Source organism: Schistocerca piceifrons, chromosome 2, assembly GCF_021461385.2.
Source record: "Schistocerca piceifrons isolate TAMUIC-IGC-003096 chromosome 2, iqSchPice1.1, whole genome shotgun sequence".
In the NCBI taxonomy this organism is placed as follows: Eukaryota; Metazoa; Arthropoda; class Insecta; order Orthoptera; family Acrididae; genus Schistocerca; species Schistocerca piceifrons.
This window is the reverse complement of record NC_060139.1, coordinates 1,020,944,887-1,020,971,661: the sequence shown is the minus strand read 5'-3', so window position 1 is coordinate 1,020,971,661 and position 26,775 is coordinate 1,020,944,887. Positions and strand designations below refer to the sequence as shown.

General features: G+C 43.9%; 1 protein-coding gene across 1 annotated transcript; it reads left to right on the top strand.

Moving 5' to 3' along the window:
* Positions 1–2,458: 2,458 nt before the first annotated feature.
* On the top strand, positions 2,459–13,399 carry LOC124777154 (hexamerin-like). Its single transcript, XM_047252456.1, has 10 exons — positions 2,459–2,615; positions 6,096–6,229; positions 6,318–6,476; positions 7,235–7,412; positions 10,203–10,510; positions 10,606–10,764; positions 10,850–11,014; positions 11,104–11,232; positions 11,321–11,636; positions 12,885–13,399. Exons 1-10 carry the CDS (start codon positions 2,540–2,542, stop codon positions 13,280–13,282), a joined length of 2,022 nt encoding a protein of 673 aa, XP_047108412.1. The 5' UTR covers positions 2,459–2,539; the 3' UTR covers positions 13,283–13,399.
* The last annotated feature ends 13,376 nt before the right edge of the window (positions 13,400–26,775 follow it).

The window sequence follows — 26,775 nt, the reverse complement described above, 5'->3', positions numbered from 1 at the left end:
AGAGAAGCTAACCTTGAGAAAAATTTCGGAATTCTTTACATTGAAAAAGTAGCCTTTGAAAACTTTATCACTGCATCATTAAAGGACATTACGTATGAACAAGCAAAGATCCGTCTGGGAAAGATATCCACAGTAAATGGCATGAAAAGACACACACGCAGATTCGTCATTATTATCTGGTAAGAAACAACATACTCTTCAAACACTGCACTGTTGATAATAAGTTATGGGTACTTTGCATTCCTGACGAATTTGTTAATAAGCTCATCTGGTACATTCATTTCAGCTACGCACCCTTTGGTACACGAATATGTTATCATATTCTTCGAATGACTAAGACAATTAGGAGAGTCTTGTCTGTTTGTAAACTTTGTCAAAAAGATAAACCATCTACCATCTCACATCGTGCCCCATTGTTTCCTTATCATTCCTACTAGATTAAAAGAATTTCCTGCTGTTGATCTTCTGTGAGCCCTTGGCAAAACACAGAATGGATTTTCGTACGTTCTAGTCGCAGATGAACTTACTTTAAAATTTGTTTCTTTCACACCGTTACGCATAGCCACTGGACGGTCTGTATCCAAGGCCTTTGTTAAAAATTTCTTACATGAAGTTGGACACTTTACCAAAGTCATTTCAGATAATGGACCACAATTCAGATCTGCTGTTTGGTCACGCGTGCTTCTGAATCGTAAAATCAAACCTGTTTTATTTCATTGTATTCACTACATTGTAACCCGTCTGAAAGGATTATGAAAGAAATCAATAAGCTTTGCAGACTTTATTGTCACAGGAAGCATCAGTACTGGGACAGATACTTACTCTTATTTCATAACATACTGAACGAAATGCCTCATGACTCCACTGCCTTACCACCTGTTCTTGTATTGAAGAACGAGGAACCACCGAACAGAATCTGAGAACTTGTACCTTCTCCGAATACACGTAAACTTCGACATAAAGGCATAATTGACTATAAAAAATACTAATTCTGCTGCAGACAGAAGGAGAAAACTACACTATAGGACAAATGCAAAGAAACTACATATTAGTCAGGAAGTTCTCATGAAACCCCATTCATTGTCACATAAGAAGAAACATTTGAGTCATAAATTCTTTCTAACTTACAATGGACCTTATAGGATTCGACGTATACCGCATGATAATTGTGTTGATGTTGCAACTCAGCTTATTAAGGAAAATAAAAGACTACACCACATTTCTCATGTAAAAACAGAGCCACCTTATGGGAAATGAAGCAATCAAAACCTGTATCATGACTTCCTGGTAATGAGGCTCGTCCTCCTTGTCTTTTTGCAGGAAATAAAGAGTCTACATGTAAATCAGCAGGAAAGTACGTGTAAACGTGTACGCATGTCAGTTGTAAATAAGCTGGAAAAAAGTAGTGCTAGACAAAGCGGTAGACAAGTTTACTTCCATATCTCCTTAAGACAGCTTCTCTGACACCAAGTTCCCTACCTAAAACTGTTCAGTGGAGCATTCTCTGCGTAACATTTTTTCATGTCCTTACAGAAACACCCAGTATAAACGTCATGCATGTTTGAGACTTTAAAACGCCTCTGGAACCATTTAGTTTCATTCGGTACCATACAGTCGGTAATTCTACCCAGGCAGTCAGTGTACGCCACTTCAGACAATGACAAACACCTACTGGCATTGATAAATACATAGGTTCAATGGTCACAACAGGCTACTAATGAAAAACCAAATGCATAGCAGAGTTGGTTACCTACATAATACCGATATTACTATGTACCCGTTTAGTAGTCATAGTTGCTATGCATTAGTAAACACAAAAGAATGCTCAAGATTAGATGGCTATATCACATAACTAACGAGGAGGTACTGAATGCAATTGGGAAGAAGAGGAATTTGTAACACAACTTGACAAGAAGGATCAGTCGGTTGGTAGGACACGTCGCGAGGCATCAACGGATCACGGAATTTAGTACTGCAGGGAAGGGCGGACGGTAAAAATCGAAGAGGCAGACCAATTGATGAATACGCTAAGCAGATTCAGAAAGGTTTAAGTTGCAGTAGTTATTCGGAGATGACGACGCATCCACAGGATACAGTAGCGCAGAGAGTTGCGTCAAACCAGTCTCTGGATTCTATGGAAAACCGCTAATAACAATGTCTTCTGCATAATGGGATATTTATAACACTAGTATTGTATGGGGAAAGTAACAACTGTGCTTCTCTTTGCGTCTGGATGCTACTGCAACCTTGTTAAATTCTGTCAAATCGAAGCTGGATGATCGCGTTGGGATTTTAACCCCACTGCTCTGTGAAACCAGTCTGTGCCCCGACCACTGGGCTACCACGAGCGATAGCAGGGGGCAGGGAACTGTAATGTCGATTGTTACATAAGCCGCATCTTCGGGCGTTTTACCGTTGGCAGGTCGCGGGGTCGCTGCCTCCCCCACCAAGTGCGCAGATACGCCAGCTTATCGCACACCTCATCCGCTATAAGAAGCCCGCCAGCCGGCACACAATTCGTACATCCTCTGCGAGCAACATGAGGACTGCGACCGTTGTCGTCCTGTCACTGTTGGCAGCCCTTGCGGCCGCCGCGGTTGTACCGCACAGCGAGGGTAAGTCAGTCGCTCCTCCTACCACTATTTGTTCTCAGTGACTTTAACCATGGCAGCCGAATTCTGGGAAGCCAGAAGTCGGTAGACCTCAGTTGATGTCAGCCCGCTAATGCTCTTGAGTCCAGATGGTGCCAACATTGGCGAGCTAAAATACAGTAGCCATGTGAACTGTAGGCGTTACGAGGCGATTGTCGTGCCAAACCAGTCAGCACATGCGTGATGTCAGCACTGCGTGATTGTAGCGCGAGTTATTCCCCCGCACTGCCTGTCCACCCTCGGCTTCAAACGTGATGGAAATCGGTGGGTGGAGCTTGCTTTCTCCGTTCCCCACGTCGCCCTACGAATTCTTTCGGATCGTTGTGGGTGGACTATACTTTCGCCATACGTCGTCACTCTGCTACTTGTTCACAGCCTCTACGTAAGTGGTGAACCGACACTTGCGTAAGCGGTACAGAGTTTAGTACTACGCAGATGTAGGTACTGGTTGACTCAATTTGGCGAAAATCAATCCTTCATGGCCGGTTTTGCATTACGTATTATAGAGACGTTTCCTGGTGCTATTCTGAGAGCGTGTGTTCGAAAAAGAGGCGGGCAAAATATCACTTCGTGCCACACATGTATCGCAAAGGACCACTACGAGAAAAAGAGAGCATAGCCAAGACGGACGGTATTGACGATGGCCCCTGAAGTACCCTGCGCCACATACACACGCAGTAGGTAGCTTGCAGAGAACGCATGTAGACGAATACTGGACCTCTCAGTGTGAGGAACAGGGCGGTATGGCAAGCTACATCCGCATCTACATGTCTAGTCTCAGTCGACACTGAAGAGCCGCGCAGAGGGTTGTTTTGAACCATTCCACTCTCTAACAGCGCTTGGAAAAAATTAACATCTAAATCTTTCCGTAGGAGATCTGATTTCTCTCATTTTATTACGATGATCATATCTCCCTACACAAGGTAATCGGCAATAATCTATTTTCGCCTTCATAGGAAAAAATGAAATGAGCGTATGTCATAGTTAGCCGAAAGGCGCCATCCGGGGAAGTTCGGCCGCCAAATGCAAGTCTTATTCCAGTTGACACCAAGTTGGGTGACTGGTCTGCCGACGATGAGAATGAAATGACGATGAGGACAACACAGCACCCAGTCTACGAGCGGAGAAAATCCTCATCCTGGACGGGAATAGAACCCGAGACCGTTCCATGGGAGGCAGGCATATTGCCACAAAGATAAGCAAGCGGACGCGTTCAGTGGAGAAAGTGTTGCTAATATTTCGTGAAACGAAAGCGAAAAACACTTCGTGCTAATGATTGCCAGTCCAGCTCTCGTATTATATACGTGACAAATTCGCCCCTGTTTCGGGATACTAAAAAACGAACTGTCCTTCTTTAGTTTTTTCAATGTCCTCCCTCAACCTTATCTGGTAAGGATCCCTTAGGCTGTGTTTCGTAGCCCTTATGCTTCTTCTAAGCGTTCTGTCAATACACTCCAAAATCCTGCTGCATATATAATGTATAATAGGGAGGCATTAGTATTAGTCTTTTTCGTGAATAATGTGAACGTAAACCTTCCATGAACAAAAGAGAAAAATACAGCACTGAACTGTCATCTTACACAACTCTTTTGCTCCTAAAACTAGTAAAATCCGTTTCTTCTGAAATCTTTGAATAATTCGTAGTAGCACTTAACGTTTGCCATTGGAGCAGATCATGGAACTAGCGTCGCCAATAGTCAGAACACAAATTTAGTCAACCTTCACTTCCATAATTACTTTAGCACAAGGGACAAAAAAAAGTTATAACCCCCAGGAGATAACACGCACAAGCCATCTAACATCATATGCTGCATGCGTTGTCGTAAATTTTCATTTCCGTTGTAAACGTAATTATTAACGCTACTCAACAATGCCAGTCAGCGTATTCATCATGTGCTTGTACACTGCTGATGACCACTGGCAGGTGAAACAAATTGCAGTGTAAAATGTTTCTATGGCTGTTTCGTAAAAGATAAAAGATTATTTGATAATGGTGTAGGTAGACCATCTCGCTGCACTGTGGCTGACGTTTCGATGTTGTTCGTACTTCAGCTTTGGCGTCATTTTCTGCTTTTCTACTGTTTGTCTGTGAGTAGTGTACATTGATATTTGGGGCCTGGAAAACACACTAGCGACTTAACAGGAGCTGTAGGAATATTGTAGCTTTCGTTATGATTTGCATGAAAGAACCTTTTTACCTAGATGTCAGAGGCCTTCACCGGTTAAGAAATTTCATTTTTTTTTTTTCCTAGGCAAAGTTATTTGCCAACAGCTTTGAAATTCAATACACGCTTCAACACGCAGGGTCGTCACAAACAGTGTGAAAAGCTTGTAGGCGGACCTGAGGAGCAATTGTTCAGAAAAAAATTCGATGCATTGCGCCATTTCCGAGTTATTTAGCACTGAATTACCCAATGAGGTTGTCGTCCGCGCAAATTGAAGCAGTCTACGTCGCCAAACGTGTTCTTTGTTTGTTTTCTTCAAACCGAGCAAATGTAGCTTTTGATCATCTAACTTAAATTTATTACTTCCGAAAAAGACATTTTAACTGGTAATTAGCATTTCATCAGGTGGTAACTCACGGATCCACAGATGTTTGCGCATTACACCATTTTAGCGCGTGCATGTGCTTGATCCTGCGCACTACGACATGATCGTCTAACTTCTATTCTGAATAACTGGTAAACAGCACAACCTATCGTTTTTATTACCAGTCATTTGTCAGCACAGCCTCCGCTGTAAAGCACTTACAAGCATTTCAGACCGTTTCTGACCAGACAACATAAGGATTTCTTCAGCACAAAAAATACTTAAAGCGTGTACAATTACACCAACCAAAACAGATATACGAAATAAATGGTGTTTTTACGATGGACGCACATAAACAACTTCACCAAGTAAGTTTCGAAACATTTGTTACATAATAAATGATTCCAGCGGGCAGATGAAGTAAACATTACCTTCTCTCGTTCGCATTGTCTAACCTTCTCTGCCTTTGTTAATGTGCGTAGTAGCCTGAGTCGATTTTGAGGAAAGATGCATAATTTAGTAAGTGAGTAAAAGTCAGTGAATTAGATGTAAAAGAGAAACCATCGTTGAGACACCTATGAACATTGCATTCAGGAAACCTCGTATGCGTATTGTTATAAGCGGAACTGCGCTGTCCTGCAAGTGCCTATGTAAGTAAATAGGAATCGAAATGATGAATAAAAATGCATTAAGGAAAGAGAAAATTTCCTGTATGTTGGAGTGATTTAAAGACAAATATAAAATTATAGTTAACGTACAAGCTACAGTCGCATGTTGAGCTTGTATAAAACACACACACACACACACACACACACACATATATATATATATATATATATATATATATATATATATATATATATATACTGTGTAGAGTTCCTATTGTATCTAATGTTTTGTTAATTGTTATTCCAGCCGGTAAGGAACTTCTGGAGAAACAGAACAAGATTTTGGCGCTCTTCTACCACGTACAGCAGCCATCACTCATCAAAGAAGAACAGGAAATTGCAAAGACCTACAAACCTATTGAACACGTCGACAACTACCAGGTATAAATACGTGACGTTAGAAACCAGGATCCGATTTCTTGGACGGCCAGACAACTGTACCGAACTTCCGTTTTCTTTATCTTTACAGTTCAAGGAGAAGGTCGAAGTTTTCTGGAAGTACTACGTCGACGTTGGCTTCCTGCCCAAAGGAGAAGTGTTCTCCATCTACTACCAGAAGCACTACTACCAGGCCCGGGCATTGTTTGAGCTGTTCTACTTCGCCAAGGACTTTGAGACGTTCATCAAGGTACGAGCACTTCGACACAAAATACTACTCAGCTTTGATTTTTTCATTTTGCTTGAACCAGCAAGTTATTAGCAAACGTTCCTCTTAATTTCTGACCATACCTAACTATTTGCAAATAATAACATACCTTCAATTTTTTCGTTGGCAATTTCTTCTTCAGCTTATTTGCGTAACACCAACGTGAAGCAGCTTATCGAATAATATCCGTTCACCACTATGTCCAAATTTAACAAGTGGGCGCACAATTAAGGCATGTTCAGCTCACAATATGTATAATGTCTTCCATGTGGTGCTCCAACATAGGCAGTCCTCATAAAGATGCCAAAACATCTGGGACGTTCACCCAAACCAAATTTCACAGGCCTCAAAGTTCTTAATGAATCCAGTGCAAATGAAGTATCTTCTGTTAGCATTGGGAGGAAGATCATACATAATTTTTTACAACTAAGACATGAAAATTGTCATTGGCAAATCTGTCCCAAATCCGCCTACTCCCCATCAAACTTCATGAAATTCACAAATAATCCGCAGAAATTAGGGCTCCGCGTTCCTGAGCAAGACTCTTCTATATTCCAGGCAAGGGTTACATCGTTATGAAGGAATGCGCAGTGTGAAGTCAGATTATACACGAAGGTACTGGTCAAATTGTGTCTTCATCTAAATTGTCACCTGTGTCTGGACACTAGGAAGTAAGTCGTAGCTAGCACTGCATCTCCCCGAAACATTCCTCTGTATAACGAGTGTCCTTTTGATTCCAGACGGCCATTTGGGCGCGGGAACACCTGAACGAGGCACTGTTCGTCTACTCACTGACTGTCGCTGTGCTCCATCGCGAGGATACCAAGGATGTCACACTGCCAGCTCCCTACGAGATCTACCCGCAGCTCTTCGTCAACGCAGAGGTCATCCAGAAGGCATATGACGCCCAGCTACAAGGTGTGTACAAACAAACTATGTGCACGTGTCATTTCCGGAGCCACCACCAACTGTGCAAAGTAAATCGACAACCAGATCAACTATAAGTAAAATATTTTCTATACAACAATCGTTGTTACCCACTTCATCAGTGACTGAATGTCAGAAGGATTCTTAATGTGTACTACGTCTAAGAATCAAACGTAAATACTTATCCACTAGTTTGTTGAGCACATATCCGCCCGTATAGGACTCATGTAGTTGTTGTCCTTGTCATCATGGTGGTGGTCTTCCATCCGATTACAGGTATGATGCAGCTGTCCACCCTACTCTGTCCTCTGCAAACCTCGCCATTTCTGCAGAACTACTCCAACCTACATCCATACGAACCATGGTCTCACTCAACAATTTTTACCTCTCCCCTCCCTAACATTCCCCACCACCTATCAACTGCTTCACTCTTTTAATCGAATTCTGGCCATAAATTTCATTTCTCCCATATTCGGTCTGTCAGTCTAATAATCGGCATTCGCTTCTTGTGCGAACTCTTTACGGTCCACAGTACACACCAGTAAAAAACTACCCCCCAGAGAAATACGTTTCACAAATGCTTGTCAGCATTTTCTATGCTCCCTGCTTCGCGCATCATCAACTACTTTTCGGCCCAGATAGCATAAATCATCTACTTACTTTTAGTGTCTCCTTTCGTTATGTAGGTTCCTCAACATCGACTGCTGTAACTGACCACATACCATTACCGTTGTTTTATTTTTGTTTTTCTTGATCTTATAAGTTCGCTTCAAGACACTATCCATTCCAAGCCAGTTGACGTGTCATACAAAATTTATACGTTAACAGTATACCTCACAACTTTCGTCTCTTCTTCCTGAATTTTACTTCCCTTTCCAAATTTCTCTTTGATGTTATTCACAACATGATCAATACATCCACTGAACTCCTCCTGCGCCCACGTGAACTACAAGGACCCTTTCGGCCTCACTTCTCTCTCAACCACTGTTATACTACCAAATAGCGCTGCAGATCGTTATTGCTTCATGTGCAGTGAAGCCCCTTGTAGCTCAAATAGATTTTTAAACGGATGTGATCGCGTAATCACGTTGTTGTATAAATCAAAGTTTCGCCACCAGCTGCAAACGACCTTCATCATGGTGATGTAAATGTAATGATGTAGATGTAATACTAATGAAGTGACCAAGACGTTGCTCTGTATAATAACAAAATCGCATGGTCACGTATTCGGAGAATTTATGGTGTTTTATGTGGGGTGACTTGTAATTGCCTAAAATAATTGCGCCCGTTTACATAGAACTGTTGAAGTCATGGTTCCTTCATAACAAAAAGTACTTGAGCTAAACGTTTACCGGGTGGTTATAGTTAAGGTCTGCATCACACAGTGGTCCTCTGTGCCTTTTAACAGTTGTATGGTAGTGAAACTTAGTGCACATTGTGATTCGTTAATGCGGAAACGATTTTTGCAGGATAACTATTAGTTCCAACTTTGGCAACCAGGTGCGAATCTGCCGCTGTGAAGCAAGAAAGACGTTTAGCAATGTTTCTTGTAACGGCTTACGAATGAGACGTTGGCATAACATCTACATCTACATCTACATGGATACTCTGTAACGCACATTTAAGTGCTTGGCGAAGAGTTCATCGATCCACCTTCACAATTATCTAGTATCCCGATCTCGTATAGCGCGCGGATAAGATTGAACACCTATATTTTCCATACGATCTCTCAATTCATTATTTTATCTTGATGATCATTTCTCCCTATGTAGGTCGGTGTCACCAAAACATATTCGCATTCGGAGGAGAAAGTTTGTGATTGGAATTTCGTGAGAAGATTCCGTCGCAACGAATAACGCCTTTTTTTAAGCTGTCCAGCCCAAAACCTGTATCATTTCAATGACGCTGTCTCCCCTATTTCGCGATAATACAAAACGTGCTGCCCTTCTTTGAACTTTTTCGATGTACTCCGTCAGTTCTATCTGGTAAGGATCCCACACCGCGCAGCAGTATTCTAAAAGATGGCGGACGAGCGTAGTGTAGGTAGTCTCCTTACTAGATCTGTCACATTTCCTAAGTGTCCTACCAATAAAAGGCAGTCCTTGGTTAGCCTTCCCCACAACATTTTCTATGTGTTCCTTCCAATTTAAGTTGTTCGTAATTGTAATTCCTAGGTCTCTAGTTGAATTTACGACCTTTATATTAGACTGATTTACCGTGTAACCGAACGAATTTCTTTTAGCACTCATGTGAATGACCTTACACTTTTTGTTATTTAGGGTCAACTGCCAATCTTTGCATCGTTCAGATATCTTTTATAAATCGTTTTGCAATTTGTTTTGATCTTCTGATGACTTTATTAGTCGATAAATGACAGCGTCATCTGCAAACAACCTACGACGGCTGCTCAGATTGTCTCCGAAAACGTTTATATAGATAAGTAACAACGAAGGAGCTATAACACTACTTTGGGGAACGCCAAACAACTGAGATAGGCATAATGTTGATTTTATTATCAACAGCTGCCTACACAATTTGTTCAATAGGAGCACCGAAGAAGTCGACGAGATATTGCACAGCGCTAGATTTGCACTAGGTGGCCGAAATTGGAACTAAGCTTTCTTTCAGCGTTCAGAAATAACGTGTTAGCATATGTACCTAATTTCGCTGCCATACGATAATTACAACCCACAATGGACATCAACAAGTAGCTGCACTTTAATTATAGCAACACGTTACATCACACAATCGCTAATCAAAACCACGTGTTCCGTTCTGCAGGTCAAGTCAGCTCTAAGGAGGCTCCTTACATATTCTACTCCAACCACACCGGCTACCCCGTGCCGAGCAACCCCGAGCAGCTGGTTTCCTACTTTACCGAAGACGTCGGCCTCAACTCCTTCTACGCATACCTAAGCTACAAGTACCCCTTCTGGCTGAACCCCGCCAACTACAGCCTTCCCGAGTACAAGTACCGCGGCGAGAGCTTCTTCTTCGTCCTGCAGCAGCTCCTGGCTCGCTACTACCTGGAGAGGCTGTCCAACTACTTGCCTGACGTCAAGGCCATCGACTACAACCACCCTGTGCTGGTACGTCCCATTTCGGCACCAGTTTCACTTTCCTCAACGACAGTGGAGAATACACCTTCTGAACGACGACACTAAATTGTGTATTACGTTTGCAGGTCGGTTACTACCCTGAGCTGAGGCTGCAGAACGGACTCGAGGCCCCAGCGCGCCCAGAGGGAGTCTTCCCCCGCAACGTCGACATCCTATACGTGGAAGAGATCAAGAACTACGAGAGGAGGATCCGCGACGGAATCGACTACGGCTACCTGTCAGGCGTAAGTGTGTCCTCGCAGATTTGTCTCTAATACGATTTTATACGAAATGCGTCCATCATTACTGCTTATGTTTCTAAAACAACAGTACAACTACGAGAAGTACAACCTGAGAGAGAAGGACCTCACCAACATCCTTGGAAACATCGTCGAGGGCAACTACGAGAACATCAACTGGGAGTACTATGGTGCATACTTCAGGAACCTCATCTCCCTCTTCGGCCACATTGTCGACCCCGTTCACCGATACGGAGTATGTCCGCATGATGTCTACTCTCTCTGACGTTACACTGGTCTTATTTGTATTTTGATGCGAGGGTACATTACTTACTTCCGTTTTAGGTTCCTGCTAGCGTCCTTGAACTACCAGAAACCCAGCTGAGGGACCCACTCTTCTACAGGATCGCGAAGCGCGTTCTTTCCATCTTCTACCACTACAAGAACCTTCTGAAGCCTTACACTCACGAGGAGGTAAGTAATGAAACCTCTGATATAAAAATATACCGTTTCTCGTAGAGTACTACATGAGTCGTGAACTAAACTGAATCTTGTATTTCAGCTGCTCCTGCCAGGCGTAACCGTTGAAGATATCACCTTCGACAAACTCGTCACATACTTCGACAGCTTCGACTTTGACATCAGCAACGCTCTGACCTTCTCCAAGCCTGAAGACGGTGAAAAGTTCAAATTTGTGGCTCGCCAGGGTCGCCTGAACCACAAGCCGTTCTTCTACCACATCAAGGTTAAGAGCGACAAGGAAGTCGACTCCGTCGTCCGTGTCTTCATTGGTCCCAAGTACGACGTCCTCGGCCGCGAGCTGAGCCTGGAGGAGAGAAAGCAGTACTACGTTCTCCTGGACATCTTCAACCAGAAGCGTAAGTCATGACTGGAATAATTCTTACTGGCAACAGAATCCGTATTCCTTTTAAGCAGATCTACGAAAGATAGAGCCAGATTAGGCGAGATTGTTGTCGGTGGCTTACCAGTCGCACATGTCAGCTTCGACGCATACTGTAATGATTATGTGGCATGTGACTCCATAATGTGCAAACAGAGGGATAACAGAGCACTGACATTATACAAGATTTAACGGGTGTAAAGGTAGATATTTCCGTTGGTAACTGAGGTCGGCACCTGAATAATATAACATCAGTATTTACATCATTTGCTGACACGTAATTAAAGCTATTATTTAACTGCATGTTTTTAGGTTGGTTAGTACCTTCAATCACGTGTGTCAAGAGCAAGGTAGTAATGCTTATTTTCCCCTGGGCAGCAAGTCATGTGTTGAAGTGTGGATGCATTGGCACAAAACGTTTAGTCTATACTGACAGTTGAAGTCTACTTAGTGGGGCAGTTACGATCATGCATAAAACATCAGGTCGTAAAGTTTTTGATTTGTTTGTAGCAGGACTGTTCGACACAGAGAGAAAAAAAATACACAGATTTGTGTATGTATTAAGCCGCTACACTTAAAAATACCTGCACTTATACGGGTTACACTCTGTATAATACATGAAAAGTTGGGTATGACACTATATATTATTTTTTGGAATGTAGGTTTGTGGTGGTATATTCATCTGTAGCATATCCTAAGGTCTTTGTGATGGTGTAAGGATACAGCTTGGTTGTGAGTTCATGAAAACAAATTCTTCGAGGAACTTACCTAGTGTACTGTAGCGTGGCCAAAGATCTAGGTTGGGGTGAAAAGTGACATTTTTGGTTCTTAGATGTCAAAATTAAACAGAATGCTTCAGCTAGTCCCACTTTCTTCCCTAAATACCGAGAAAAAAACACGAAAAGTTTGGTCCTAACGTCATTACACTCTGCAGCACTGGGCATCCAGTCCAGTTTCCTGCCCAGTGGGGCCAGTACATTAAAATTTACTCTTAGACGATACATATTCTTGACCGGATCCCTATGCGAAGAGACCTGTGGTCGATTCCTGGCTCGCTAGGAGATTTCTCTGATCAGGGTCCATTGTCCATATATTCATATCCTAGTAACTGACATTTCGTTATTGAGATGGCTGAATAGTTCCCTCCCCAAAGCCAATAACATGAAGCTTGCCCTATTAGAATCAGTTGATAACTGGTGCTGACAGTACCCTTCGCCTTTTGCAGTGTCCGTTGGTGAGAACGACATCAAGCGCAGCTCCCGAGACTTCTCGCTGTACGGCAAGGAGGCGCCGAGCTACTCTGACCTGCACCAGTCGACCCTCGCCGCCATCAAGGGCGAGAGCAAGTTCTTCCTGGACGAGTTCCGCTCCCACTTCGGCTTCCCCCAGCGACTGGCGCTGCCCCGCGGGACCCGCAGTGGGCTGCCACTCAGCGTCTTCGCCATCGTCACCCCTGCCGTCTCCCAGGAGAAGCACCCCATCCTGGAGCACGGCGACAACCACCCCGCCGGATTCCCGTTCGACAGGCGCGTCGTCGAGTTCGAGTTCGACGTGCCCAACGCGCACTTCGACGAGACGTTCGTCGTGCACCGCCGCGAGGAGGACATCAACGCCACCGCTTGAATTGGCAGAGTTCCTCGAGCATCTCCATCAGACTGACCTACTTGCTCATCGACTATCACTCGCTCTTTTACATGCCTTTTTTACTTTTTCGCAAAAAATAAAAATTTGAACCTAAAACACTGTGTCTTTGTTCTTTTACGTTCTCACTCAACTACCAACGACAAGAAGAATGTACTGTGTGATAACTGTAAGTTGGCCAATTGGATGAATGGACGGAGGGCAACAGAGGATGTACACCCAGAACCAATGTTGGGTGAAAAGCCGTGGCTATCGCCTGCAGGATAGGACGTTAACCAGTGGTTTATGCGTCCACGAGACCCGAAATCATGCACAGAGCTCAAAATCGCTAGACATTTTTCGTAATTAAAACTGACATCGTCTTACATATAATCATGTAAATTAATATACTCATCACAAGAAAATAAAGCCGTATCAAATGGAGTGGAGTACAGAACTGTTATACAACAGACAGAAATGGGTACCTCACGCAAAAGTGTTGGTAGGATAACGGCCGCTACATCCGAAGACAAATTGACTATCAGCCGATTCAGGTGCATGTTGCCGATCGGCCGAGAGTTAACAAGCTATATAGAAGGAAATATCTCTCATTTAATCTAGTCAATAATCACAGGAAAAGCCATCTAAAAGCCTCCCCTGTGGCATCCACCTACCTACAGCTGCTTTCATAACCTCACTAAATACTACGGACAGACACTAGTGTAAGTTTTTTTTCTTGTCTATAGCTCAAATTAGAGTCATATTCGCTGTTGGGAAGGTATCCAAAAACCTCTCAATTAATACAAAGCAAGAGATTCAGAATTCGTACCCCTTCGAAGAAAAATTACAAAAATGCTAATTATCTACTCTCTCTACAAATTTTCTGAATATCTAGATTCAAGGACTGAAAAGCCCTGCTAGGTCAAGAGCAAGTATCAGTTTTCGTTGTAAATCTGCGTGATGATAATGTGCTGCATATAGGACTCATTATTCACAGTGTAGGTAAATTTTTTCTGTGCAGAATACCTACATAAGTAAATTTTAAACTAATAATAGGAGACAAAAAGCAGCTATCTACTATAACTGAGAACACAGCAGATATCTTTGTGATTGGCTTGATAAAAGTCATCTGGTGTATGATTGAATAGCACCGGGGAACAGAGTGACGCTTTATTATTAGCACAATACAGATCCCCGGGCGAGGTGGCGCAGTTGGTAGCACATTGGACTCACATTCGGCAGGACGACGGTTCAAACCCGAGTCTGGACATCCTGCTTTAGGTTTTCCATGATTTCCCTAAGTTGCTTGAGGCAAATGCCAGGATGGTTCCTTTGAAGTGGTATGGACGACTCCCTTGCCCATCCTTCCCTACTCTGATAGGACAAATGACTCCACTGTTTCGTCCGCTCCACCCAAATCAACCAACCAACCATTCGGTCTCACCGGCAGTACCACTGTCGCCCAATATGACAATACAGATTACGTATCTATGATTCCATTTCCTGTCATCAACGCATAATTTTACTAGTCTGATGGAAAACCTGTTAAGAATCCCTAGCTACTACCTATCAAAAACAAAGCGCATTACTCTACTCTGCGGCAGATCATAACACATTTCCATCTCATTCTCACCACTCCTCAGCTAGCTTGGAACACCCCTCCTCGCTCGCATCACCACGGCACGTTGCTTTCCATATCCACCTCTCTATATCTCACAGCAAGGAGTTACCCATCCTCGAAAACTCCAACCTGCTGCCACATATGTATCAACATATCCCACACCAGGCAATCAAGGCTAATCTAACCTACGCATCCCTTCCCAGCTGAAGGCTCCAATTCCTGGCACCCTACTCACTTAGCGATGTCCTCGTCCTGTTTCTTCCTAGCCCCATACACACTCTTCGTATATAATATTCGTTTCAATATTGTTCTACGGATATCACAAATCCTATATTACCATTCATTACAGAACACATATTGTTATCTTCATATTCAGTATCTTATCATCAGTATCTTATCATCAGCGTCTCATCAAATGCACTGAACAGGTATGTGTGAATGACATAAGAGCTGTTGTTGGTACGACTGCTGCGATGGCGCCACCAATAAGGGTAAACCAATTCAATGTGTCTGGGAAGTGGAGAACAGAGCTATCTTTGGCACAGTAGGTCATGGTAAAACAATGTCCTTTATTCAGTGCTTTAATTTTAGTTTGGAAAGGGCACCATTTTCGATTTCTACCACACAATGTCCTCAGAGTGCACATGGCACCAGACGTCATCCAGAACTTCATCCAGCTAAGCCAGTGTGGCGGCGGTGCAAACGGCGGCGTGAATTCCGGAGTCAATGAGATTTGAAGACAAACGCATGGCACAATCGACTTCGGTCTGAAACAGAGGTCTGAATAAGTGATATGATCTACAGAACGTCTTTAAGTTCCTTCTCCCTCCGACTATCAGCAACACTTGCCGAAAACCTTCTTAATACACACCAAATAACAATTTACAGTCAACAAACAGTTTATGGATTGGATGAGCAATATAATGACTGACTTCAGTTAATTGAGCACCTAAAAGGAAGTAAATTTCCGACATGAATAAATATTGAAAGACATGGCAAACAACACACTTCATGTCCATATCATACATGATGTATATATGCAGACCGAAGAGATGAATGAAAATTTGTACCAAGGCCAGGATTTAAACCTGGGTCTCCTACTCACTATGTCAGTGGGCTGGTTCTGTGTTGGTAGCGGTGTGTAGCACTTTGCTTTGGATCTCTGACTGCGATTTTTTTTAGTAAGATACTCTGTGGCTGTTTGGACTCGTTGTTGGAAGCTAATCGCCAGTATTGTTGGGCAGTTCGAAGTTAGTCGCCAGCAGTGATGGAAGTACTGTTGGGCAGTTGGAGGTGAACAGCCAGCAGCGATGGATGTCAGATGTGAGAAGTTACATTGATGAAGGGTAGAGGTCTGAAGCGTTAACGTAGGCTAACGATCTGGAAGTATCTGACTTGGCGATTGTATATTAGTCATGATTATATAGCATCGTATTGGGTGTGAATCAAGATTTATTTTCCTGTTTCAATTGGATGAGACATTATTGAGGTAAAAAATATACATTATTTGGTTAGCAACAAAATCTTTCCTTTCCTAACCATATGCCTATTAGAAGTTAGTGACTTTAGTAGTTAGAATCTTTGGTATTTCTTCTTTATTCGTGTCAGAGGTGCACTAAAATGAACACATATACAATACATACAAAGAAAATTATACAGCTTTCACCCAGAACTGGGCAACTTTGGTAGCATTGGGTGCTGCAGACGTTGAGTCCTTCATGCTACAGCTGGTAGGCCAAGAGTTACATTTGAAGAGATGCTGGGTTGTCTGCAATTCACCGGATTCGCACAGTGTTGTGTGAGCATTTGCCAGTTGGAAGTTCCATTTAAGGAAACTGTCCCTCTATCTTGCGACTTCGGTCCGTAGTCTGTTCAAGGACTTCCAGATGACCCACCTTTCCATGTGTCCAGGCGGCAGGGATTCTTGTGGTGCCATCCAGTTTGACAAGTGTTGGCATCTTTCTTTCCACTTGGTGAGTCGGGTAGCCGCAGCTGATCCTTCTAAGGGGTGTGACGTTGTTAGGAAACTCTTCCTGGACTTCAGTCTTGGCTTAGCAGATTATGTCCAAAGAGTGGATGTGAGGTCACCGTGTTTGATTTATGCGTCTCGATGTTAGCGCCGACCTCTCTTCTGATGTCACATGGAGCAATCGCAGAGAGACAATGAACTTTGTCCATGGGGGTTGGCCTTAGGCAGCCTGTAACAATCCTACACCTGTCATTTAAGGCTACATCGACCTGCTTTGCATGTACTGAATTGTACCACACTGCGCTAGCATACTCTCCTGCAGAATAGCATTAGGCAAGAGCTGTTGTTCTTAATGTTTGTGGATGTGTACTCCAGTTTGATCCCGCCAGTTTACGAAGAAGGCAGTTTCTGGAGGATACTTTCTGCTTCAGCTTCAGACAATGTTCCTTGTAGATCAGTTCACGTAATGAAAGTTTTGTGAGACAAGCGATTAATGAAATGTATAGGTCAGTGTTAGGATTTAATTTTAGTCAGGGACATTCTTTTGAATTAATTATTTGAAGTCAGGTTATCTTTTTTGAGCAGTCAGATTGCGTTGCGCTAGGATATTGTGGGTCTCAGTCATTCAGCAATTAAAGTACAGATTAACACATTTAAATAAAGAATTTTCATCTGTCGACCCTTAGCCGTGTATACCTCACTGGAATCTTCTGATTTTTCTGGTAGTTTGAATAATTAGTGCATGATTAGAAATTATTGTTACTGCTAGTGTCTAATTGTAAAGAGAATTTCCTTTGCAGTTGTAGTTCTTCTTTGTTGTTTAACACTGTAGTGAGCATGTTGTGGAATGAATGTGGAGTTGCACCAAGTATTTCGTCGCCGCATTTGCAATTAATCAGCTATTTTTTTCAGTGCTATTTTTAATTTGGCTTTCATTTTTGATTTTTTATTTTTGATTTATTTATTTATTTATTTATTTTTTGCTTTTCAAATTGTGTTTTTCTGTATTATCGTGTGAAATTCTGTGATAATCATGGCATCTGAAAAGCGCAACACTAGGCTCCAAGGTAAATTGAGAAATGACAGTGAAAACGAGAGTAGCGTGTTAGCACCACCTAGGAATGAAGTGATAAATGTCCAAAATAACTTGGTAATTGAGCATAGGGAGATGGACCAGGCAGTAAATAACGGTGTAGATTGAGAAACAGTTAGGCCGTGTCCTACGTAAGCGACAGAAGCGACAGAAGCGACCGACAGCGCGCGATAGCTTCAGGCGACAAAACACAACCGCAGGTATAGTTACGTAAATGTCCTACATGAGCGACATCTATGTCGCTGCCTGTCTCCCGTTGCAACTGGCGACGTTTGAATTCAAACGTGTTTGCATCTTGTAGCATGCGCGACACAGAGCGACAGCCACGTGTCTGCTCGGTAAAGCAATGGAACGGATGCGATGGCAGCTATGAAATACTTATCATCCAATTTTAAGAAAAGAGTTCGGTAAAAAAAAGAATGATTCTTCCGCATCTTATACCTTGATATTATAAACGAGAAAGGTCTGAATTTATTTTCCTTATTCGACTTAGTTACTGTGCTGCACGAAATGGAGTACATGGCTGCACGAAATTATTAAGCATTTGGAGAGGTAAAATCACTTTTGTAGACTTTCTATATACTAGATTTAAGGCCATACATTATTGCGTATCAAATGTAACCAATATATCTGTTGTGGGTTGGCAGGAGAGCCAACATCGTGCTATTAGAGGAAGCCGAAAGGCACGCGTTTTAGCTCACGCAGGCTGGCGTGAGGTCTGGAACAGGTCAAGGAAATTAGAATTTAGAAATAACGGATGTAGCTAGTGGAATACTTAACTTTAATCCATAAATGATGAGCGTCGCTTTTGACTGTACATTATTCACAATATCAATAGTAACTGAACATGGCGCCTTGCTAGGTCGTAGCAAATGACGTAGCTGAAGGCTATGCTAACTATCGTCTCGGCAAATGAGAGCGTATTTTGTCAGTGAACCATCGCTAGCAATGTCGGTTGTACAACTGGAGCGAGTGCTAGGAAGTCTCTCTGGACCTGCCGTGTGGCGGCGCTCGGTCTGCAATCACTGCTAGTGGCGACACGCGGGTCCGACGTATATAACGGACCGCGGCCGATTTAAAGGCTACCACCTAGCAAGTGTGGTGTCTGGCGGTGGCACCACATTCCTCCCCCGCAAATCGGCGGACGGTTGTGGCATAAGGCTTCCGCCCGCCGTGGGGAGGACCCCATGTTCACGTATGCAACGAGGTGGAGAGCCTAACAACAGGCGAGGCTGTGCCACCCGGCCCCTGCCATTCGGACCGCGGGGAGCTAGGAAACGCCTGAAAACCCACTCCAGGGTGCACGCCAACATGCGGTGTATGCGCCCGCAGAGAGACAGGAGGGCCCGAAGGGTGGACCTCCATCGGGCCGGGGCACTCGACGGGCGAAGACGACATATGGTCGGGAGCGGTCAAGAGTTCCATGTCGGAGGACAACTGGTCATGGGAAACGATCGGCGGCGCGTGACCCAGGGAGGCGCCCGGCGGTTGCAGCGACGCGTCCACTGCGGGCATCGCCGGCGGGAGAACAGGCGGCGGGGGCGGCGGCGGCGGCGGCGCGTCGCCATGGGGCAAAATGGAAGGCAGCATCGGTAACACGTGGGGCCGAGGCGAGCCGGTAGATGGGTCCCCAGGGCGCTGACCGGACAGCACCGTCGCTGAAAGCAGACGAGGAGCGGCAGATCCTGTGGGACGACAGAGGCGCAGCTGATTGAGATGCCGACGCACCTCACCTGAGTCCCCCAAAACCAGATACATAGCGCGGCCAAGGCAGCGAAGAATGCGCCCTTCGAGCCGACGCCGTGAACCTCGATAGTGGCGGTAGTAGACAACGTCGCCTGGGGCAAAAGCAGGTGGCTGCCGCTGCACAGGAACCTGATGCGGCGGATGTAGCAAAGACATCAAGGTTCGATGAGGGCGACCGTGGAGCAACTCAGCCGACGAGCGACCATCTCGGGGCTGAGAGCGATATGAGGACAAAAAAGAGCAATAACGCGTCCTCCCGAGATTGCAACTCTTTCAGCTTCAACATCTGTGACTTGAAAGTCCTGACCAATCGTTCAGCGGCACCTTTTGACTGTGGCGAAAACAGCGTGGACGTCAGATGTTGAATACCATTGGCCTTGCAGTATGACTGAAATTCTGCAGACATGAATTGTGGGCCATTGTCGGAAAAAATAGTCTGTGGAAGACCTTCGATGCAAAAGATAGCAGATAACGCTTGGGTGGCGGCAGATGACGTCGTTGAAGAGATCTGGACAACAAAAGGAAAACTACTGAATGAATCTACCACAACCAACCATCGAGCATTCCTGAATGGACCAGCAAAATCGTTGTGTAAGCGTTGCCAAGGGGAAGTGGCTTTTGGCCATGCAAAGAATTTCTGTGGTGGTGCTGATTGTTGTTCTTCACACACCATGCAAGAAGAGCACATTTTCGCAATCGCGGCATCGATTCCGAACCCAGTATAGTAATGACGAGCAAGTTGTTTCGTTCTCACTATACCCCAATGTCCTTGGTGGAGAAGCTGTAACACAGAGGACTGTAACGAACGTGGGACCACGACCCTGGACTGATCATCATCTGAACGCAACAGCATAACACCACGTCGTACAAAAAGTCTCTCCTGGTGAGCAAAAAATCGGCGAACCAACGGATCCCCGATCCGTGACTTTGACAAGGGCCATTGCGTAGCAACAAAACGCAGAACGGTAGTAAGGACAGGGTCGCCAGCTATGGCTGTAGCTACCCGACGAAAATCAATCGGAAACGATTCGACCACGTCATCGGTTTCCGAATCAATGAACATGCAAGCAACTTTGGAGGAATCGAATGCTCTATCCTCTGCAACAGGCAAACGGGACAACGCATCGGCGTTTCCGTGCTTAGCAATGGACCGATACAAGATGTCGTAGCAGTGCTGCGAGAGGAAAATAGACCAGTGAATGAAGTTCTGCGCTGTACGTGGAGGAACAGGCTTGGTTGGATGAAAAAGCGATGTCAAAGGTTTGTGGTCTGTGATGATGGTAGAGTGACGACCATACAAGAAATCATGAAACTCTGTAACACCAAATACGAGAGCCAATGCTTCTTTCTCGATCTGTGAATAATTTCTCTGCGCAGACGAGAGAAATTTGGACGCAAAGGCAATAGGGCGATCGTGCGATTCATCTTTGTGCGCAATCCGATCCCGAAATCCGATGCATCGACCATCAACAAAAGGGCTACTGGGGATCGAATGGCGTAAGGCAAGTATTGGAAAGCAACGCCGATTTCAACTGGCGAAAGGCGCGTTCGCATTCTGTCATCCAGACGAACGGAACACCTTTACGGCGTAAGCGATGAAGCGGAGCTGCAATGGAAGAGGCCTGTGTAACATAGCGATGATAATAGTTAATTTTTCCCAGCACACTCTGTAGCTGCTTCAAATTCTGCGGCGAAGGCAAGTCTTGTATGGCATGGAGGTGCTCAGGACTGGGATGTATGTCTTGGGCATTGAGTACATGTCCAGGTAGGGTAAGACACGAGCAAAAAACAGACATTTGTCCTTCCACAGGCGAAGACCATTTTGTCGCAAGACCTGAAATAATGTTCTGAGATTGGCTAAATGTTCTTCTTCCATTTTTCCGGAGATCACAATATCGTCCAGATAGTTTGCTGCAGTAGAGACCAGCGCACAAACAGTTTGTAGATATTGCTGAAACAATGCAGGGGCAGATGCACACCCGAATGGAAGTCGTTTGAATCGATGCAAACCAAGATGCGTGGTAACCACCAAAACTCGTTGGGATTCTTCGTCCACCGGTATTTGCAAGTACGCATCTGCTAGGTCCAACTTCGAAAAATATTTACCCAGGCACAGTTTGTCAAAAAGATCTTCTGGGCGGGGTAAAGGAAAAGTTGAAATCACTAGCTGTGGATTCACTGTTGCCTTGAAGTCCACACAAAGTCTCAATTTTCTGGAAGGTTTTGGCATAATTACTAAGGGTGATGCCCAGAGGGAAGTCTGCACACGTTCAACTACACCTTGTGATTCCAAATCGTGTAATGTTTTTTCGATCTCATCACGCAATGCGTGGAGAACATTGGTCGCTCTGAAAAATTTCGGTTGTGCCTTTACTTTCAGTTCCAAATGTGCTTTATAGTTCTTAGCACAACCGAGGCCCGGTGCAAAAATGTCTGCAAATTCTTCACATAGACGAGAAACACTGTCTGAAGGCACAGTCTGGTTCACTGATAGGACCTGATTTACTATAGACAAGTTAAACAACTGAAATAAATCGAAACCAAACAAGTTCGCTGCAGAAGAAGAACGAAGGACGTAAAATGACATAAGTTTTGTTTGTCCCTTGTATGTTGCAAGAAGGCTGCACTGTCCTAACACAGGGATCTTGTGACCTGAATAGGTAGTTAACTTAACAGTTGCGGCATGCAACGGAGGTGTGCCCCGCACTTTGTAAAGTTTCTTGATTGATCAGTGAAACTGCAGCCCCGGTATCGAGCTGGAATGGTGTCACTTTGCCGTTATTGTCCAAGTCCACAAAAAGTTTATTGCCCTGCTGACGACAAGAGCGATGTCAACGCACACTATTTTTGGGACGAATACAGTCACTGTTAGAGAGAGTGGCACTGGGTGGAGCGGAATGAACTATATGAATTTCCATGGGCGAAGTTTCGCGAGCCTCAGTATCCTTGGTTTGATTCCGATTCCGGCGCGAAGCAAAGGGCCTGGAATGGTTTTGAGCTTCCGATCTGAGCTTTTTCTGACAAACACTTTGAACATGTCCTTTTTTATTACAGTAAAAGCAAATAGCTTGGCGTGACGGGCAATTTTCACGCGAATGTCTAGTAGCACACCGCGGGCATGATTTTAGCACTGCATTTGGTTGCCGGCGCGCTACACGTGGCTGAGAGCCTGGCGGCAGCGGCGCGGCCGGGCGCGAGGACTGTTTACTGTTCCGTGCAGCTCGCCCGGAGGGCCAGTTAACCTGACACACGGGTGGCCAAGTTTCAAATGATTCCTGAGCAATGTCAAGTGTGTCCTGCCGATCCAATATGTCCATCACTTGTTGAAGGGAGGGATTGACTAGTTTCAAAATCTGTTCCCATATACAAACATCAGAAACGTTCTGTGCCGTTGCATCACATACCATGGTATCTGAATAAGGGAGTCCACATTGACACTCAAAAGCACAATCACTAGTAAGGCCTTGCAAGGTTACAACCCACTCGCGATTAGTCTGACCTGCTGTACGTTTTGCACGAAAGAAGGTATACCTTTTCGCAACTACATTGACTGATTCTTTGAAATATGCAACTAATGCAGACAAAATTTCTTCGTAGGACAGAGTTGCTACGTCGCGTCGGGGAAATAATTTGACTATCACACGGTACGTGGTCACCCCAACGGATGATAACAAAAAAGGCTGCCGCTTGTTACCTTGAATTCTGTAGGCAGGAGATGGAATCCAAATTGGCATGACCACTCCGTCCAGCTTTCCAGTGCAGCATCAAAAGGACGAAAAGTTGGTGCAACTGCGTGTTGTGGCTGCGTTAGCGGTGGGGCGACGGCCGCCGCATCGTTTTGCAGTGCATGTTGACCCTGGACAAGCTGTCCAAGGGCATCCAGTAAGGCCTGCGTCTACTGATTCTGTAAGCGATAAAATTCGGACAGTACATCTGGAGAGGTTGGCGAAGCTATTACACAAGTAAATCAGGGCAGTATAGTTACGAACGCGGTATTGTCTCGTCGCCAATGTTGTGGGTTGGCAGGAGAGCCAACACCGTGTTATTAGAGGAAGCCGAAAGGCACGCGTTTTAGCTCACGCAGGCTGGCGTGAGGTCTGGAACAGGTCAAGGAAATTAGAATTTAAAAAAAAATGGACGTAGCTGGTGGAATACTTAACTTTAATCCATAAATGATGAGCGTCGCTCTTGACTGTACATTATTCACAATATCAATAGTAACTGAACATGGCGCCTTGCTAGGTCGTAGCAAATGACGTAGCTGACGGCTATGCTAACCATCGCCTCGGCAAATGAGAGCGTATTTTGTCAGTGAATCATCGCTAGCAATGTCGGTTGTAGAACTGGGGCGAGTGCTAGGAAGTCTCTCTAGACCTGCCGTGTGGCGGCGCTCGGTCTGCAATCACTGCTAGTGGCGACACGCGGGTCCGGCGTATACAAACGGACCGCGGCCGATTTAAAGGCTACCACCTAGCAAGTTTGGTGTCTGGCGGTGACACCACAATATCTAAATTGTATTTAAAGTTGACATCGGGATGTATCTCTTTTCATTCTTGAGATATTAGTTGTTATATCCGCGGACGGATCGCTCGCGGTGCGCCCGAACATTTCCTGCGCTTCGGGAATCAAGTGGTCATAAATACCGTCGTATCTCATAACCGATTCAATACATCGAAACGACGATTTTTGGTAATGATAGCACGCAGAATGGACTTTTTGTTGTATGATTAATACTTGATACGTTTTTGTAAACGAGTGAGCAGTGCGATAACAAAATTCCTGTAAATTACACCATGAGGTTTTCTCCGAATTTGCAAAGCTAAACAGGGGGAGAGAAACAGATGAACGGGGTACAAAATGACAAGCGTGAGGTCTGGTTTCGCATTAAAATATTTAACTGCTTGAAAGTAATCGGGGTAATTAAGATAACTTAATTAATGAGTTGAGGAAAAACTGAAAAAGATGCTGCCAAGCTATGTAAATGAAGGGTCAAAAATTTCATCTGTTCAAGGCCTAGCTGTTTTGCCCACAAAAAGATACATTGGTGCGGTATTTAAAAGTCAAGAAGGCTTCCTTCGAATCATGTACGTTAGGAAGGCAAACGAGAAGCCTGTAAGATAATGCTTTTTGAACAAAACTTGAAAATAAAAAATCAAATAACTCAGTCAAATATTTTATAAAATGATTTGTGTAAAAGAGATAAGTAGATGAGAGAAACGTTCTACGGGCCTTTGAATGATGCTCGAAATCATGAATAGAAATTGAAGGGCACCTAACGTTTCCCTAATATTTTTTATTTCACACTTTGAGACAAATCATTACACAAAACGTTTGATTGTTTTTTCAAAAATTTTGTATGCTTTACTTTTACAGACTATGTAGATTAATTGAAACGCTTGGCCTCAACACTGACTGCTGATGAATTACGTTCGCATCATGAAATATCTGTAAAATTTCATGGTTTATTGTATTTTATTAGGAATTCAATATATGGGATGTACTGGGGTAGGTATGTATGGACTTAAAGGTCAAGTTCTTTGGCAAGGCCTTAAAAATACACATAGCGATGCCGTGTAAATAAAATTTAGTGTACAGAATTGCAACTGAGTCAGTTAAGCTACAAGAAGAATTAGTAATAGAACACACGACATTCTCACAGAACTCATTCACGAGACGCTAACGCTACCTATACACCACAGGCATCTGTTATATCCTTGTGTCAACCAGCGTATTTACGTATGTATTTAGGGTAGTTAGTCCTGTAGTCAGTCATCATCCGCATTTACTGGCTGTTGAAAGTTCTTGGTCATGTAAAAACCATTTGTAATTAATTTAGTGATGAGATAGTCGAATGCTCCTCTGCATATTCACATTATTCGAAGAATTTGTATGGTGATCTTCGTAGTTTATGATATTTATGGAATTCTCCATGGAGATTCCTCCCTTCGTAAATTTCATGCACAACATTCCTTTTCGCTTTATTTTCTTTAGTAAACCTGGTTTTCTACCTTTACAATCCAGCTACAATATCATATAGTTCAGGGGCGCCGTTTTATAGAAACAGCTGGTTGGCTCAAAGCAGCGATCTTGAAGTGCGACGTGGTCGCTCGCACGCGGGACACCGAAGGTTTTCTCCCGATGTTGCAGCTTGTCGCTAGAGTGTCGCGTATCCAGAAGTCGCTCGCTGTCGGTCGCTTCTGTCACTCACGTAGGACACGGTCTTATAAGTAGGCTCTTTAGGTTTTTATGTTAGTAACGCCACGTAGCGCTCTGTATGAAAATCACTGACTGTGCTGTGTGCAATCTGTGGATGCTTGGCATTGTTGGAATATTCACTATTGTAGTGTAGGGCAGTTGGATGTGAACAGCGCGTAGCATTGCGCAGTTGGAGATGAGCCGCCAGCAGTGGTGGGTGCGGGGAGAGAGATGGGAAAGTTTTGAGAGCGGACGATCTGGACGTGTGTCCGTCAGAGAAACGAAATTTGTAACACTGGATGTCATGATTATGACTTTTGATCACTATTAAGGTAAATACATTGTTTGTTCTCTACCAATATCTTTCATTTGCTAACTATGCCTATCAGTAGTTAGTGCCTTCAGTAGTTAGAATCTTTTATTTAGCTGGCAGTATTCGCACTCGCTGTATTGCAGTAGTTCGAGTAACGAAGGTTTTCGTAAGGTAAGTGATTCATGAAAGGTATAGGTTATTGTTAGTCAGGGCCATTATTTTGTAGGGATTGTTGAACGTCAGATTGTGTTGCGCTAAAAATATTGTGTGTCAGTTTAGTGTTGATCAGAATAAGTAAAGAGAGAAATGTCTGAGTACGTTCAGTTATGCTCAGCTGTTTGAAAATCAAATAACGCAAGAGGTTTTACCGGCAAAATCTTTCTTAATTTTTCTAAGGGGATGTTTCATATGTCAACCCTTAGCCGAGGATGCCTCACTGGAATCTTCTGATTTTTTCTTGTAGTTTATGTAATTAATTATTGTTTATTACTAGCGCGTAATTGTAGAGAGAATCTCCTTTGTGGTTATAGGTTTTCATTGTTGTACACTAAAACAGTTG

What these genes read in the sequence shown, in the direction of transcription:
- LOC124777154 (XM_047252456.1), top strand. Translation starts at nt 2,540, where the DNA reads ATGAGGACTGCGACCGTTGTCGTCCTGTCACTGTTGGCAGCCCTTGCG. An exon ending in ATATGACGCCCAGCTACAAG is followed by an intron (nt 7,413 to 10,202) that starts GTGTGTACAAAC and finishes TCCGTTCTGCAG; the next exon opens with GTCAAGTCAGCTCTAAGGAG. An exon ending in ACCCCGTTCACCGATACGGA is followed by an intron (nt 11,015 to 11,103) that starts GTATGTCCGCAT and finishes CTTCCGTTTTAG; the next exon opens with GTTCCTGCTAGCGTCCTTGA.